The sequence below is a fragment of the Myripristis murdjan genome, chromosome 21 (genome assembly GCF_902150065.1).
Source record: "Myripristis murdjan chromosome 21, fMyrMur1.1, whole genome shotgun sequence".
Taxonomy (NCBI): Eukaryota; Metazoa; Chordata; class Actinopteri; order Holocentriformes; family Holocentridae; genus Myripristis; species Myripristis murdjan.
Window position 1 is genome coordinate 18,000,545 of NC_044000.1, and position 18,081 is coordinate 18,018,625.

Here is an 18,081-nt window from a genome sequence, read left to right on the forward strand (position 1 = left end):
GCTATTTTACTCAGTCAAAATTAGGGTGCTGTGTCCAACAGGTGAGCTCCACCATCTGCAGGACAGCTGAGGGTGCTGTTGTTGTTAGAATTATGGCTTCAGCAGGGCCAGCTTGAAGTGTATGCAGATGAGGCTCCATCACTTGTCAACTACCCCAACATATTAACCACATAGCCATCGTAATAGCACCCAGAGAATAGCTTTTATGTTTGTTTCTTGCATGACGAACATGCTTGAGATGTTGCTCATACAGCATCAGGTTGCAGTGGACCAGAAGTGGGAGTCGCAGGGAAATGAGCGGCTGAATATCTGTGTTTGCGTGTGGTTGCACATGAGTTATTCTGACACACACATGCTTGGCATAGGATTACCACAGATGTCCATTATGATATCTAGTTAAAAGCCGTTTTTGTTGTTGCCATTAAATGTCAAATGGTGCATGGATTAATGTTCCTGGGAAGGAAAATAGTGACAATATGTCTTTCTAAGGACTCTGGACTATGGGTTGTTGTGTAGAATGTGTATATTTCATGGCATACAGTATGTTGTAAACCAAAATTCATAGAGAGACTGCAATATCAGTCTGATATTATTTTTACTGTAGATATTTGGCCAATGATAGAATTTGTATTTTTGTGATTCTTTTTTTCTAGGAATGTGTCACTTAAATGTGCACTAAGGGATTTTATCACAAGATGGTATTCAAAAAATAAATTTGTATGTAAACTCTTTGCAAAGAAACTCTTTTTTTCATTCTTGCCTCTCCCCCATCCAAAAGTATACGTGATGACAGTATCGAGGCCAGCCTAGGACAAACTCTCCCCAACGCTGTTCCTGCAGGCTAATAGCTGGGCTAAACCAATGCTCAAATGCAAATCCTGTTTTCTTCTCATGTTCTCCTATTCTCCTACCAACATCATATCAGAACATAGCCTTTTGGCTTGGAGCTTCGAAGGCTGCCCTCACTTGCTCCATGGATTCCACTACTAAGAAGTTTCAGGAATGGCAGGGAGAGACCGCTTTTTTTAAATTGCAGGTGAAGCAGTGGGAGGACGTCTAGCCTGGTGTAGATTTTGGCAACAAACTTTGGAGAGGAGGGAAAAAAAGACTGAAAACGGCAGCCACAGGAGATGGTATGGGTTTATATGAAACAGTCTCCACAAAGCACACAATAGTTGTAGGATTGTTGACAGGTCTGACATCACATAGTGTAAGCTTACGATGATGACTGTTCAAAAAAATCATATGCTTTTAAGACAGGCATGTCTGAAAAGCTTAATCTGGTTGATAGTCAGTATCCATATCAGCCTCAAGACAATGTATCCATGCACTGGTAATATTCATATTTTATGTGATATTCATATTTCCATAATGACTTTTTTAAAGAAAGCAATCACATTTAAGCCAAGGTTCTGCTCTACGGATTGAACTTTGTCAGCACTCTGGACCCAAACCAACTGAGAGCTAATGAGTGTTTTTATCTGGTTAATATCATTCCATTACCACTTCCTGGTGTACAGTATGTGGTACAGTCACTTAAAAAAACTGAATGTCTGGCAAAGTAATCACAGAATTTTATTGTTCAGCTGAACTACAGTGTTTAACCACAGACTTCCTTCCCATTTGAAAGCTATTTCCACTGCAGTTTTCAATTCATCATGCTGAGACTTTGAGGTACACAAAACTTTTGAAAGTGCGTCTCTGAGTATACTGCACAAAGGATTGAGCATGGTATGATAAATTCTTATCAGTCATTATCTATTGGGAAAAGAGCACAAGCATGCAAGCAGTGCTGTACTGTAGCTCCCAACAGTAGTAAATGAAAGACCAATAAAAATCATCAGTGGAAATCGAGGTCAGCCATGAGTAAATCTGACAGATATTGCCCTCAGTAAGTGGACTGCATTTCTATGGCACTTTTCTTGTTTACTGACCACTCAAAGAATTTCACAATGTTTGTCTCACATTCACCCGTTCACACACCTATTCACCCACTAATGGCAGAGGCGGCTATCCAAGGTGCCACGTTGCCCATTAGGAGCAGTTAGGGGGTTCTGTGTCTTGCTCAAGGACACTTCAACACACTCTCTAGAGGAGCTGGGGATCAAACCAAGCACCTTCAGATCACCAGATGACCTCTCTACTTCCTGAGCCACGCCACCCTCAATACAAAGTAAAACCTTCCCATCATCCACTCACTTGGGAAAGGCATGTTGGCACCTTCCTGTTTCAAATGTAAACTGAACCCTGGAGTTCCCACAACATTATCACCTGTCCAGTTCTAAGGGTGCAGAAGAGCTGTACCAGATGTTGGAGCTGACTTTGAACATTTGAAATCTCATTAAACACTTTTATGGCCAAACTTGGAATTAGCATGTGTGAGAGAGCAAGGCTTTATGTGCTACTTGTGAGAAAGACATCAAAGAGCACTGCAGCTGCTAATGACAGGCAGAGGCATGTCTGAGTTCCACAATTAGCTGATACAGCTAATTATCTACAAGGACACTTTAAGAGCATGGCAAAACACAGAACAGGTGAACCATCAAAATCCATGCACAGCTCATGTTTGTCCAAGAAACAAAAGCAGGGGTGACCAACGATCTGATGTCCTGCATTTGACATTTGCACAACAGCAGGATTTCTGGTGATCTGCTTTCTGGTGAAGAGCTTCATATGGTCCTGTATAAGGTTTCAGTGAGAGAGAGTGAGAGAGAGCACCCCTCAACGTAATCCCCACCCCCTCACAAACCCATCCCCACCTCCAACAGTCACAAGTTAACCCCACTCACAGTGCAGTGTCATTTCACAGAGTGACAACCCACCTCTGGAATTTAAGACAGAAAGAGGAGGAAGCAAATTATGGGACTGTGAGCACAGCCACTGCCTTCAAGAGAGTAAGGCAGAAAGAGAATGAGAGAGAGAGAGGGAGAGAGAGAGAGAGAGAGAGAGAGAGAGAGAGAGACTCTTCCCTGGAGGGGACTTTGAGTTTGCATCGAGGAAACACATCAACTGTGGCTTGCCTGGTGTGAAGACTCAACTGTAACTCGTTCCTGTCTAAGCATTTTAATGAGTGTAAGCCCCCAGGAGGAATAGTCAAAATTCACATCAACCCAAGGCAGCCCTGTGGGAAACAAAGTACTCCAGCTGCACGCAGAGACATGCAACCATTCACTTTGATCGGTGCCATTTTTCTCCTGCTCTACATCTCATCTGGTAGTGCGGATATCCACAGGTAAGTCAACAATCCCAAACCACTGTTGCCAGTGTTAACCAGAAAAAGAGAGTTTTTCCTGCTGCAGTTCATTCTGGTTTGTGTGGATCTACCCTGAGACATGCAGCAGGCGAAAAGCATGGTTTACTTTTGTGGATTTTGGAAAAAGACATTGCATTGATAATGATATTTCTGTATTTCTAACAAAAGTAACATGTGTCACCTGTGGTACAGTAATTGCATGTTGCCAATACAAAGGTGTAACTGTTATTTTAAACACCTCTTCCTGCTCATGTAATTCTTGCAAGTGCAGCTAATGAGGAACATGAGCCCCAAAGTTTGCACTGAAATATGTGCTTTAAATTTTACAAGGGAAAACTGTTGTTTTGATGGCATGCATACACTATCAGTCTCTCACTGCCAAGTCGTGCACTATGGGAGGTATGGCACCGTGTCAGCTAAATGTGGCACAGCAACTGTTAATAACGGAGGAACACCTGTCACACTAAGAAGTGCCTCTCCTGTGGGCTATTCTGGTTGATTTCTATCAAGTCTCAGATTCCTCCAGTCCCACTGGAGCCTGGGCTGCATTTAGGTACTTTACCCCTGCAACGCCTGAATGCTAAACATCTGGGATATGATAGACTTTGGCACTGGGCTAGAGGTTAGAGGGATTACCATAATATCTGAGATTAGCTGTGGGCTGATCCCATGAGGGAGTGCTCAGATATTCACTTTTCCAGTGCTACTGTGAAAAACCAAGTCAGTAGGAAGTGGCACATTAGCATCCTAATCTAATTTACATTTTAAAAATACACACATGCAATGTAGTCGCGGTGTAGGTTATTTCAAATGTGCACTGACTGAGAATAACTTTAGAGTAAATCCAGTAACTGGTGTCAGATGGGGATCACGGTAAATAAAGAGGAAGTATAGGCTCATGTGTGAGGTATCAGTGTGCAACACAAGAAGTGCCTGATTAGTGTGCTCCTCTCCATCTGCAGCCTACATCCTGTCTGCTGGTTTTTGCTCAATAGGGAGCCCCACTTTTCTCCCTAAGGGAGCCAGTAAGAGGAACCTTCATTCAGGTTGTTTGTTTTCCACACAACTAACATTAGGGCCATAATTAGAAATGGATGCCTGGAAGCCTACACTCAGAGAGCCAAATGAGACTATGGAGGGGTGCAATCAATTGTTACACACAAAAACAACACAGGGAACATTTTTTTGTTTGTTTGTTTACCAATTGTTTTCCTAAATATATTCAGACTTGCAATTATGATCCAGAATTTTGAGACCACAGTCAACTATAATGAAATTAGGTTTTCTTAAAGGGTCAAATTTGCATTCTGATGTCCCATGCATTATTTACTCTAATTCTGACCAAAGTTGCCAATGATCTGAGGATTAACACTGATGCCAACAAGGTCTCCATTCCAGTTTTGTTAGATATAAGCACTGCCTTCAATATAACTGATCATGACATTCTTATCAAGCACCTTGAAAACTGGGTTGGCCTCTCTGGGAGTGTTTTAAATTGGCTCCACTCTTACATCTCAGATAGAAAGTTTTTTGTCACTATGGAGATCATGTATCAAGGAAATATGAGTTACCTTTTGGTGTTGCTCAGGGAAGTTGCCTTGGTCCTTGGCTTGTTTTGTTACACTTGCTTCCTTTAGGTGGTATTAGAGAAAATATAAAGAATATAAACAGAGAATGTAAACTGAATTCCCACAGCTAAGCTGATGACACACAGCTGTCTATTTCATTGGACCTAAGTGATGACCCAACCTTTGTCATTCGACAAATGGTTTGGCTGCAATAAACTAGACAAACTTTCAGAATCAAATAGGGAGAAAACAGAAATTTTAGTCCACAAGCCAAGAGAGAGGTAATTCTCTCCCAACTTGGCAGTTTGGCACCACAGGTTAGATCAGAGGTCATGAGCCTGGGCATTATCCCAGACTCACCCTTAAGAGTTCATTTACTTGTTGTTAAAACTGTTAATGGTTTGGGACCCACCTACATCACTAATTCGTTGGTGTTTTATAATCCTTCACAGCCTCATAGATGTTCTGTTGTTTATTTTATTTTATTTTTTTTTAAATACAGACAATCAGTCAAATAGGAAAATCGGCAGATCAGTCTTTTTTTTTTTTTTTTTTTTTTTTTTTTTTTTTTAACCATGCACCAAAATTATGGAAATCCTTACAAAAAGCTATAGGAGATGCAGATTCTGTGAACATTTTTAAACAACAGCTGAAAACGTATTTAATCAACATTGCTTATAACTGTCACTCTTCCAATTGTTTTATTCTTATCTTTTACGTATTACATTGTTCTTATGTTATCCTTTGTTTTATTTTACATATTTTATTTTTCCTATTGCACCCGTTCTAGCTGTTTGCTACCTCTTTTATTGTGCGCTATTAATTCGATTGCTTAGTTTTATCACACAGTATATGCTTTAATTTGTTTGTTTTTATTCATTCTCTTGTGTCTTCACTTGACTGTAAAGCACTTTGAGCTACCCCCCTGCATGAAAAGTGCTATAAACATACAGTTTTATTGTTATTACCATTATTAATATTAAATTAAATACATTTTTAAAATACCTATATTTCCTTTCAATCCATTATTTCTTTACAAAGGCACTACCGACAAGTCCTTACCGGAAACCAACCAGGTGTGTGTCGCTATGGTAGAAGACTGGAGTGTTGCTATGGCTGGAAGAAAAATAATAAAGGACAGTGTGAGGGTAAGAATAATCTACATTCATTTATAAACTGCTTTATAATCACAGAAGTACAGATTAATTATATTTATTTTTTTTAAATTTTTTTTACTTGATGCCAGTCATTTGGTAAGCATTTTGTTTCACGCACTATGCGTTTTCACTGAAAACAAAATCCCTCCACAAAATACAGTGTTCTCAAATGTGTTACTCTTTTCATGGAAGATATGTTCCGATCCCAGAAAATCTAGAGGAAATTACACTTCAGACAGAAAAACCTGGCTTGTGTGATGTGTGGTTTGACTATAACCCTCCTCTCTTTCCAACCACCAAAACTACTGGTGGTATTTTCTTCATATGAAATGCTTTACCAGCTCAGTGTGACCATGGCTGCAAGCACGGAGAGTGTGTTGGCCCCAACAAATGCAAGTGTTTCCCAGGATACGCCGGAAAGACATGTAATCAAGGTCAGTATTGAGGGTCAGTCTGGAAAATTGGGTCACACTGGCTTCATGACAACTTTCCAGTTCATAGATCACCTTACTTTCTAATTTTATACATATTTTACTATAAAGCAAACACATTTCCTATGTATTTCCTGTTTCCTAGTAAATGATACTGACTCCATTTTCTAGATTTGAATGAGTGTGGCCTGAAGCCTCGTCCCTGTGAGCATCGCTGCATGAACACATTTGGCAGCTACATGTGCTACTGCCTCAATGGATACACTTTGATGCCTGATGGATCCTGCGCCAGTGAGTCTTTTCTGTCCACTATCCATGAATTTAATGGCTGTTACATGTACATAAACATGTTAATGCGTATGTTTGTGTGTGTGTGTGTGTGTGTGTGTGTGTGTGTGTGTGTGTGTGTGTGCGTGTGTGTATCTTTGTGTACATGCAGACTCCAGGACATGCTCTCTGGCCCACTGTCAGTATGGCTGTGAGGAGGTACAGGGGGAGATCCGCTGTCTCTGCCCATCTGCAGGGCTGCAGCTGGGGCCTGACGAGAGGACCTGTGTCGGTGAGAAACACTGAGGATGATAACAGCCACACTCAGTCACAATTACACATTATTAACACACTGACTACTTGAGAGCTGATAAAATTATATACTGCCATACTAGGGGAAATATATGTCAAATGCGATGGCAGTCTCCTTAGATAGGAAAAAGACAGCCTCAGTGGTCAGTGGTGGGCAATTCTTTATTTTTCTAAATAAAACTTACTGTTAGTAGCCACTGATTAGGCCATCAGCATTTGCTTAGATCTGTTACAGTTGGTTACATTATCTCTAATGTAACCACAATGTGGGAAAATGTTATAAACATACAGATGAGGGGGCCTAACTAACTCCATGTTTCCAGCCACAAACTTGAATGTAAAGGCTTTTTAGAAGTATTTACACCTTCATATGTTGGAGGTTTCCCACGTTCCTATTATTCTAACCCTGTCTCCTGGATTTAGAGTTATTGCATACAATGGAAGGAGTCAAGACAAAAGTCTGTTGGGACTCTATTATGTGGCTTTCACATTCCTGGTTGGTAAGTCAGAAGGATACACTAGAGTTGTGTTTCTCCCCACAAAACTGCTCGAGCTGAGACAGACCCAATTTGTCATTTTGCTAACACAGGAAAAATGAAAATAGTTTTGATGCAGTGAAGCACAGGATTGCTGTGGATCCAACATTTCAAATGTGCTAGAATGTGAAACCATGTGCCTTTCATTCCTGTTGTGCTTGTTTCCCTTCAGATATTGACGAATGTGTGACTGGAAAAAACCTGTGTCCATTCAACAGACAGTGCATCAACACCTTTGGCAGCTACTACTGCAAGTGTCAGAATGGCTATGATCTGAAATATGTTGACGGCAAATATGACTGTGTAGGTAAGGTATACAAGTTGATTAAGATGAAAGTATGCCATTAATCCTGCTTTAGGAGTACAAATAGGCTTCTTCCAATTCCAGACATTGATGAGTGTGCAGCCGGCACCCACAAATGCAGCCACCATGCTGTCTGTCTGAACACTCAAGGATCCTACAAGTGCAGGTGCAAGTCTGGCTTCAGAGGCAATGGCTTTGAATGCTCTGGTGAGATACAAGATCTGCTACACAGATTTACAGATTAATGTCTTTCACAGATACCTTTTGATGTGTGCTAAAGCTAGACAAATAAAGCTGGTGTTTATAACAGATTTGACTGTTGATTTAAATAGTTCATAATCTCTGAACACTCTGATGAGAGCAGTCAGTTTGACATTAGCAGTACCAGCTGCCACCAATTGCATTTGGGTTCTTAAAACATCGGTAAACAGCAGTCCTGCCAAGGCTAGTTTCCTGTTTTCAGACCCCTCCTCTCTTTACAGATGTTAGCCAAAGAGCCACAGATTGAAAGCACACCTGTGTAAATATCTGTCATTGTACTATAGCCAGCCATCTGACGGGCAGGGAGTAGTCGGATCTCAGTGTACTCCTTGAACCTGACCGCAGATATTAACAGGAAATGTCTGATATAGCTGAGTGACATAATAAAGATGAGCAGAGGCCGGAGGCTCAGTGTAAATGAAGATGCCTTTATGTTTTGTAGTCAAGCCATTTTATCAGAGCTCGTGGGATGGAGACAAAGGCAGTGCAGATGATTTCCTCAATGGTGAGATTGAGTGGAATACAAGACACCGCTTCCGCTGTTTACTACCTGCCATGCACCCCGTTCCTCCTCTCCTCTTGTCTATCATAATGATTCCCCCTCCTCACACACAATTCTCTCCCTTGCTCATGGCTGGCAATACTTTATATCCAGTGCACAAACAGCTTGATATGAGACATGCAATTCTCAGCATGAAATCATTCCAGACTCCGTATATATGTGATAAAACGCTTGTGCATTTAAGACACTAATTTAGATGATGTGCTATGAATGAAGCTGTTATGCCTCAACTGCATGGAGAAGGATATTCCTGCCTGTCCTCCTGTCCTCTTTGGTTATTATTGTTCCAGTGGAAATAAAATTGTACTTTAACCATGAACTGGTAAGTCACTGCAGGGCAATCTTAAGTAACAGCAGCTGCAAAAAACATGACTGCGGTTTGTGAATGGCTCACAAAAGAAAAAAAAAAAATCATACACATCCTGGTAATGTAGTTTTGACTTTTGATTGTAGTTCCAGAGGTCTGACCTGATTCCTCTTTCCGCTTGCAGCTATCCCAGACTCCCCAGTGAGGCCCAAGATTCTGGGAGGTAAGCTGGACAATGAGCAGATCAAAAACTTCATCCCTGAACCACTAACGACGCCACCTCCTAAGACTCGCCAGCAGCCTTTCGACTATGATGGAGAGGTCTACATCGGTAATCCAAGTGAAGGACAGGCTCAGTTCCCTGAGGAGGAGGATGGGGTTCCTGAGGAAGAGGAGGAGGAGGAGGAAGAGGAGGATAACCAGCTCAATCCAAGAGGAGATGTTTTCAGTAGGCTCCTATCTCTTGGCTTCAACACAGTAATCCTGCTTTATTGCCACTCTGGGTGGTCCACAATTAGTTAAACATACTCTGACTAAACAAACTTAGTGACAGGGTTTTTGCGCTCATGTTTACGCAGAGCTCATTTATCTGCAGCCAGCAATTTTTTAGTAGACAATGCAGTTAAAATCATTATGTCTAGGGATGGAATTGAAATTCAAGTGACTGCAAGGAACTGAGCAGTATTGCAGTCTTTACAACCTATATGATTCCATGTTATGTGTTTGAAGCTCATGGCCTATTGAAATAGTGACCTAATAACCTGTCTGTCCTTATATTTACTCTCTCACTAGCCTTTTGCCTTTGTAACAGAACCACATCCTCTTTGGCCACCTCTTACAGATGTCTCCAGTCAAAGAGAATTTATGACGTCTGAGCCTGCCCTAATTACAGGAGCATAACCCGCACCTTTCTTAGACCTCAAGTTTATTGGCCATGCTTGAAGGGGGACAATCCCATGTGTGCTCTACTTAAAATCTTTAATTCCAGTAGTTAAATGTGATTATCATCATGCCATGATTAAGCACAGAAAAAAAGCTGTGGTTTTGGCAAATTTCAGACTGGACAGATCTCTTTACTTTTCCCAGTTAAGTATATCTGAAATGTTAACCCAGCAGATATGCAATAGTCTGTCAGACAGCATTAACCTGAGGATTACCATTTCACAAGAACAGGTCAGCTTAAAGACCTGGACCAGGGTAACAAAGGGCCTATTGCTTCATGTTCTCCATGTCACACTCACAAATCTCCTCCGCTGTTTGATTCTTCTTGGGAGGTTTCATGTTAGTAACAACAAAATAGACCTGATGTTTCAATGAAGAACAATATGCCAATGCACAATCTGACCGAACAAAAAATCATTATCATTATCTCACTATTGTTGCATTCTCATTAACAATGTGATCAAAAATCAGCATGACTGTATCTATCCACCTCTGCAATCTTCTACCCCTCCTAAAAAAAACAACTAATACAACAATTAATCTTCATTGCTGTCACTTTCTGCTGAACTTGGCAGAGAGATGTGGCGTGGGTATGAGAGAAAAGCAAAACAAAAGCAGATAATGATAACCAAATGGTAACTGTCAAAGAAACAGTCGCAGACAGGAAGGCATAGGAAATAGGAAGAAAGACTGATGATAAACTCTTAACACATCCAGCTTTCTTAACCCAAACCAACTCCAGGCTGAAGGGCCTCCCTGATATTTTTTTTGGAACTTGTTCATAAACTTAAGAATTGGTTAACATCCACAATGCAAAATGACCTCAGCATCCAGCAAAAGAAAAGACAAAAAATGCAGCATCTGAGTTGATCCATTTTCTAAAGAGACATTTTGCAGCTGCTAATACAATCTCCCTCATAATATAAGTGTATATACATTTTTTGGCTGGTTTTTCAGACTCTGTATCATCAGATGAAATCCTATAAGGAGCAGGCAATGCACTTATGCAATGGTGTGTCTCTCACTGAGAAAACCCATAAGTGAGACTGCCTTTCATCACTAGTCTTGATCCTTATGGAAACAACTGACAGGCAACTGAGTCTGTCTAAGAGCTCAGGTAGCAAGAGGAGACAGGCCCCGAGACATCCATCACCTCCAGGGAGGAATTTTACTCTGTCGGCATGTGAGAGCCCAGGGACACACAACTCACCCGGGGCCTACTCTCCAGCTCCTGGGAGGAGGGTGAGGAAGGGAGGGAGGGCACAAAGACTGCAAGCCTTTTATTATGTTTTCCCCAAAACAGCTGTTGTGCAAACAGACTTGACTGTCAGTAGGAAAGTCTGTCATCAGCACTCTAGCCCTCTCTAACACCAGCCCACTCTGGCTGAGCAAGTTCAATAACCCCAGCTGTCACCCATCTGACTGTCGAGGGCTACTTAGCGTGGGGGAAGTTTGCTTCAAGAGCTTTAAAATGCTTGGGGTCCTGTATGCTTGGGTTTCAATGTGCCGTCTCAAGACATGAGTGACAGCAGGGCAGGTCTACACCTGTTGGTTAAAAGCCCCGCTCCGGCTTTTGTTTCAGAGAGGAAATTCTCCTGACTGCATAATTCTGGAATGATTTAAGATCACATATTTTCAGAGGAATTCCTGATGTTTTAATTTGATAGGGCAACACTGAAAAAGCAGCTTTGAGAATGTAACAGAGTAATAATACTGATATATATATTTTATAATTCTCTTCCACTCTCTGAAAGCAGCACCAGAGGACTTTGAATCAGTATTCGCCCCTGCAACAGAGGTCAAAGAAATCCAAATAGCACCAGTTCAGGAAGGTAATCAAACATCAGTTTATCTGTCAGCACGTTATAATGACTGTTTACTCAGTTTTGGTAATTAGATGACCCTTTTTTTTCCTTCTAGAGTACATCCTTGATTGCAACTTTGATCAGGGAGCCTGTGAGTGGGTGCAAGACAAGTCTGATGACATGGACTGGAGTGTAGCCTACCATGACAATGGTAAATTATTAAACAGTATACTTAAAGACTTGAATTGTTCTAAATGTTGTTAAATGTTATTATCTACGTGTCATATAACACCTTCTATGATTTGTACAGGGGCTAATGAAGGATGAATCTTAAACATGCTGATAAATTGGTTCAGTGGAATTCAGATTGGCTTTATCCCTTATAAGCCCTGTGCCCTGTTAACTCTTGCAGGTGCTGAGTATTACATGGCCATGAACGGGCTCTTAGGAGACCAGGCAGATGTGGCCAAGCTGAAGCTGCTTCTCAGTGACCGCACCAAGCAGGGTAGCTTCTGTCTGACCTTTGACTACCGTGTTTTGGGCAATAATGTGGGCACACTCAGGGTGCTGCTGGATAACAATGCCTACCCAGTGTGGGAGCAGAGCCGGAGCAGGAGCCAGGGCTGGCAGACGGAGCTTCTCACTGTGGCATGGAAGGAGGAGGCCCCAGAATCTGTGAGTCACTCATTTCATCAATCAGAGCGAGTATTGATGGAGCACCTTTTTTGTTTACCAAAACAGCAGTTATTAATATTATATCATATACAATCAAAAGGATAGATAGTGCAAAATAATAGCATAGTATCATGTCTTTCCAGTGTCTTCACACAACCTGACCAGCTTGAACTAATTTTTTCCTATAATTTGACTATTGGTTCTTTCATAAGATACTTCTACACGATCAATTTTTGATAAAGAAATAATAAGCAATGTAGATATGACCAAGCAGGCAGTGGCAAATAATGGCCTACTGCTACAACTGTCTTATAAATTCAGATCATTGCACCCTTTCAATGTAATGCAGCTTTTAAAACCAGGAGGCCAACACTTATATCACAATATTCTGATATCCAAAATCCCAGTCAATATCTAGTCTCATATCACAGTATCAATACATGCTGCAAAGTCCTAAGATGTCAGATTCACTGAGTTTAGAATATGTTTTAATACTGTTTTAATAATTTAATAGTATTGCTAACTCAATATTGTAATCCTGGAACCAAAACAAACCATGATAACATCCAATGTCCTGCAGATTATCTTTGAAGCTGAACGTGGAGGAGGTGTCGCAGGGGAGATTGGATTGGACAACGTCGTGCTGACCTCAGGCCCCTGTCAAGAGGATGATGGTCCAATCTTTTAAGAACCTCCGCTCCTGGTCAAGAGATTGATTATCTCCTCCATGTTAATGACAGACATGCTGAAGATTCCTGTTTCCTACCCCGACTGCGGTCTCTTCCTTTTGGGGTTTCTTGATTGAAATTTCTTACAGTATGCATTAACATTGTATTAATGTTATAAGCTTGTGGTTTGGCCACCATTCATCCACACAGTGTGTAAAGGATACAGTGCCACATCTCAAAGGAAGATTAAAAGCAACTGATGCATGCAAGGTCGCTTCAGTTTCCACCACCATGCTGCTAACATGATTTGAAAAAGGACATACTAGTTTTCAAATAGTGTACTCTGCTCTCATGGTAACTCAGACCTCAGGTTTAGAAATATAATTTGTTTTCTGTTAGTTATCTCTTATAAGAAGCAGTATTGTAGTTGGTTCTTTGATGTGTTGTGATATTGCATTGCTGAAGTTAACTGAAACCTATCTATGACATGTAATGTGAATTCTTAGGTGAATTATATCTAAAATTCAATCTTAGATTTGTAGCTGTTTTTGAAGGCTGGTTATTTTGAACTGTCAAAAGTGTCATTGCATAACTGCTGTAAATTATGCTTTCATATTGTATGACTAGGATACATTTAAATGTTTTTTTTTTTCTAAACTGGTCTGCAATGTCCTTTTTTCTATACATTATGAATTTTTATTATCATTAGTATTTTAAATTAATTGCTTTTTTAACTCCTGAAGGCTCTTATCATTTTCAGTCATGTCACTTAGGCTACTGCAGATGCTGATGCAGTATCACCAATCAAGCGACACAGAACTACTGAAAAGCCCCTCTGTTAGTATCATAAATCATGGGGGTATTTAGGGGGATTTGCAGTCTTAAACAAATATAACTGTCATGTTGGGACACAAGTGAACAAAGTGTATCTCAGAAATGGCTGAAAATTGTGTCCCTTTCCTTGTCGGATAGTACTTCTCCCTAACCTGTCCTCATTTGCTGATACAAAACATCATAAGATAACATTTTTTGTAGGTTTGGGGGATAATTAATGCATTAAAACTAAAGCCTAGACCCTTCACTTAGGCCTATGCTTACCTCAGGGGAGTTATCCAGTCTTTTTCTGTAAGGCTTTTCTTTGGTTGCACCTGGGGCTTTTCCCCACTTTGACAACAGTCAACCAAGAAAGATGCTAACAAATAAACAACGCTCTCTCGTGGTGTTAGTGCACTACACAAGCTGTAAAGATGCGTTCAAGGTGTTGAGTTTCTAGTTGTTACTGGGAAGACCATACGGTGAAAGGCATACTATCACACTCTCAGTACACATTATCTTTATTAACATATGCCGACTAGCGCCCGGCGTTAAGACCTAAAAACATTTCCATACCAGATGTACAGTTTGGAGCTGCGGATAATTATTAAAATGTGCGCAAGACATCTGTAAATAAATACGACTTGGTCTGGGTCGTCACCTAAACGCTACATGTTTGTGTTTGGCCAGATCACGTGATCCAGTGCTGCCCGTGTAGCTAACGTTAGCCTGTTAGCAGCTAGTAGCTAACGTTAGCATAAAGTCTTGCGGCTTCACTGGGAAACGGTACGACTTGACGTTATTTTGAGCCACGCCAAAAGAAGGAGCTATCAAGCATACATAGTAATATTATTTTATTACACTGTCTGCTGACCCAACTGCTGCGTGACCCACTCAGCGAGGTACTGAAACTACATTTTGCTGCCAAGTAAACCTTAGCTAGGTAACAGCTGTCTCTTCTACAACTTTAACCTAGCTCTTAGCTTACGAGCTAACAGCCAATTGATAATTAGCCTTTTTCTCGATCAGTGTCATATTTTACAGTCAGTCGTGTTATAATACATATAATACGCTAATACAGCACAAAGCAAGGAGTTTGTTTGCGCTGTGAGAAGTTATTGAGATTGATGTGTCAGCTAACATTTGCTAGCAGATTGTGCTTTAACTTGCTGTAAGTTAATGCTAACCGGAGGGATGGATGTATCTCCTAGCCGGGCCAGCTGTTAATCTTGAAACCCATTGCTTGTCATTGTGTTGCAGCTGGTTGAACGTTAGCTGTATGGCTGCTCAGACCAACATGAAACAGAGGCGCATGTGACTGAGGACCACCGTCTACAGCACATGATCTGGGCAAGTGGAGGAGATCGAAATCAATCACGGGTGAGACAAATGGGCAGGGACGGGTTCACTCTCTTAGAGGAAAAACATCATAAATACACAAAATCCAGTGTTTGTCCCAAGTAAAATGGTGCTGGATTGTAGTAGTCTCCCCCAAAGCAATGTTAGGCTCATGTGTGGATGGAAAAATAACGCGCACACTTTGCATCTTCCTATCAGGTCATTCGCTACAAAGTGGCTAAGTGGACGTGAACAGCCATGACAGCCAAGACATCCCTGCTAAAAGTCATCCTACTGGGAGATGGTGGTGTGGGGAAGAGCTCCCTCATGAATCGATATGTCACCAACAAGTTTGACACACACCTTTTCCACACCATTGGCGTGGAGTTTCTCAACAAGGACCTGGAAGTAGATGGCCACCTGGTGACCCTACAAATCTGGGACACAGCTGGCCAGGAGCGCTTTCGCAGCCTGAGGACTCCCTTCTACCGTGGCTCTGACTGCTGCCTGCTCACCTTCAGTGTTGATGACAACCAGAGTTTCCTCAACTTAGGCAACTGGAAGAAAGAGTTCATCTACTATGCAGATGTCAAGGAGCCGGAAAAGTTCCCATTTGTGATCTTAGGGAACAAGCTGGATGTGTCAGAGAGGCAGGTGTCTACTGAGGATGCAAAGCAGTGGTGCCAAGAGAACGGCAACTATCCCTACTATGAGACCAGTGCCAAGGATGCCACCAATGTGGCGGTAGCCTTTGAAGAGGCAGTGCGAAGAGTGTTGGCAATGGAGGAGAGGACGGACCACCTCATCCCCACGGACACAGTCAACCTCCACAGAAAGCCTCGCTCCACTGCCACTTGCTGTTCATAACATCCAGGGGTTATCACTCACATCAATTTGCTCTTATGCTTGTGTGATATGGCTGTAGGCCTATATATTATAGTAACATCTTATTTAAACTAATTACGCTACTGGCTTTATGGTTTGGTATGCTGTTGAACAGTCGGGTAATGCTAGGCTTGAACTTGTCTCTACTGTAATAAAGAGGAAGAAAACACTAAATTTGTCCCAATCCAATTATAGACCAGCACAGAACATGTAATTGTTTACTCAGCTCTGCCACAGCTCAGAGACCTGGGCTGTGAAAAGGTAGCACAGGGTACTACAAAGTGTTTCGGCCCTGAACCAGAAATGGGGAAGTAAGAATTAGTGGTGGTGTAACAGATGTTACTGCCATATTTTGCAGAGTTTCACTTCCCTCTTAAATTGTTTCAAATTATCTATACTGTGACTGTTAGAATTAATGTTTAGCTGTACTACCTTTGAGTGAGATTGTTGTAGAATTTGCTAAAGTTGGCTCCCAAATGTGATACCGCAGATAGTCTGATAAACTACATAATATATTCATATTTAAAACATAATTACAAAACTGAAAATAATTTATGTAGTCCTCTAACTTTATTTCTGAAATTTATCATGAAGTAGTTGAGTCTGTGCTCTATGGAACAGTGAGAAATGGAAACTTCATGATTATTGCACCTTTTGGCCTTGATAGTGTGCATTTTTCTGCATATTGAATGGATTATGGTTATGTGCTGGAAGCACCGAGGGATAAGATCCCTAACAGCTGATAAACATTAAAGCAAAGTTAACATGCATGGCGTACTGTGTATTTAAATTTCTGAAAACTGTTTTGTAATTTGCAAAGTATACAGTTTTTACCCTATGGGGATTCCAGAAATCCTTGAATGAACTTCAGGAGGAACAATATTCCCTTGAGGGGGTTTCACAAGCTAGTTGTCATGACAGTAAAACCTATTTTTCCATTGTTTAGGTTATTATTGTTTTACATAATAGATTTTAGTCTTTGAAGCACTGTAATTTTTTATACTAACAATGTCAACTCTTTCTCAACAGATTCATTTTTTTTTTTTTTTGCATTGAAATGGTCACCCATTCATTTACCTTCACCCTGTGTCGTCCACCCTTCATTTATAATCAATATTGTATGATTGGTATGCCAAAATGTTCAATAAAATCCCACAGAATTGTCTCTTAAAGCATTTTTTTAATATATATACAGTACAGGCCAAAAGTTTGGACACACCTTCTCATTCAGTGCGTTTTCTTTATTTTCATGACTATTTACATTGTAGATTCTCACTGAAGGAATCAAAACTATGAATGAACACGTGGAGTTATGTACTTAAAAAAAGGTGAAATAACTGAAAACATGTTTTATATTCTAGTTTCTTCAAAATAGCCACCCTTTGCTCTGATTACTGCTTTGCACACTCTTGGCATTCTCTCGATGAGCTTCAAGAGGTAGTCACCTGAAATGGTTTTCACTTCACAGGTGTGCCTTATCAGGGTTAATTAGTGGAATTTCTTGCTTTATCAATGGGGTTGGGACCATCAGTTGTGTTGTGCAGAAGTCAGGTTACTACACAGCCTACAGCCCTATTGGACAACTGTTAAAATTCATATTATGGCAAGAACCAATCAGCTAACTAAAGAAAAACGAGTGACCATCATTACTTTAAGAAATGAAGGTCAGTCAGTCTGGAAAATTGCAAAAACTTTAAATATGTCCCCAAGTGGAGTCACAAAAACCATCAAGCGCTACAACGAAACTGGCACACCTGAGGACCGACCCAGGAAAGGAAGACCAAGAGTCACCTCTGCTTCTGAGGACAAGTTCATCCGAGTCACCAGCCTCAGAAATCGCAAGTTAACAGCAGCTCAGATCAGAGACCAGATAAATGCCACACAGAGTTCTAGCAGCAGACCCATCTCTAGAACAACTGTTAAGAGGAGACTGCGCGAATCAGGCCTTCATGGTCAAATAGCTGCTAGGAAACCACTGCTAAGGAGAGGCAACAAGC

At 41.0% G+C, this 18,081-nt stretch overlaps 2 protein-coding genes across 3 annotated transcripts; both read left to right on the top strand.

Annotated features, from left to right (window-relative positions):
* Positions 1 to 3,004: 3,004 nt before the first annotated feature.
* egfl6 (EGF-like-domain, multiple 6) lies at positions 3,005 to 13,698 on the top strand. The gene is made up of 13 exons (XM_030080887.1): positions 3,005 to 3,232; positions 5,863 to 5,969; positions 6,320 to 6,412; positions 6,581 to 6,700; positions 6,849 to 6,968; positions 7,697 to 7,831; positions 7,913 to 8,035; positions 8,532 to 8,594; positions 9,143 to 9,406; positions 11,658 to 11,732; positions 11,821 to 11,916; positions 12,118 to 12,380; positions 12,961 to 13,698. Exons 1-13 carry the CDS (start codon positions 3,159 to 3,161, stop codon positions 13,066 to 13,068), a joined length of 1,641 nt encoding a protein of 546 aa, XP_029936747.1. The 5' UTR covers positions 3,005 to 3,158; the 3' UTR covers positions 13,069 to 13,698.
* An 874-nt stretch (positions 13,699 to 14,572) lies between these two features.
* On the top strand, positions 14,573 to 17,256 carry rab9a (RAB9A, member RAS oncogene family). 2 transcript variants are annotated; one of them, XM_030081395.1, is made up of 3 exons: positions 14,573 to 14,804; positions 15,122 to 15,241; positions 15,419 to 17,256. In XM_030081395.1, exon 3 carries the CDS (start codon positions 15,458 to 15,460, stop codon positions 16,064 to 16,066), a length of 609 nt encoding a protein of 202 aa, XP_029937255.1. In that variant the 5' UTR covers positions 14,573 to 14,804; positions 15,122 to 15,241; positions 15,419 to 15,457; the 3' UTR covers positions 16,067 to 17,256. The 2 variants fall into 2 exon arrangements, with proteins under 2 accessions (XP_029937255.1, XP_029937254.1); XM_030081394.1 differs by having other exon boundaries at positions 14,573 to 14,763.
* The last annotated feature ends 825 nt before the right edge of the window (positions 17,257 to 18,081 follow it).

Bases quoted from the DNA above. Each gene is read 5' to 3' on its own strand.
- egfl6 (XM_030080887.1), top strand. From the start codon at position 3,159: ATGCAACCATTCACTTTGATCGGTGCCATTTTTCTCCTGCTCTACATC. The intron at 5,970-6,319 runs GTAAGAATAATC...ATGCTTTACCAG, and splicing joins TAATAAAGGACAGTGTGAGG to CTCAGTGTGACCATGGCTGC. The intron at 6,701-6,848 runs GTGAGTCTTTTC...GTGTACATGCAG, and splicing joins GCCTGATGGATCCTGCGCCA to ACTCCAGGACATGCTCTCTG.
- rab9a (XM_030081395.1), top strand. From the start codon at position 15,458: ATGACAGCCAAGACATCCCTGCTAAAAGTCATCCTACTGGGAGATGGT.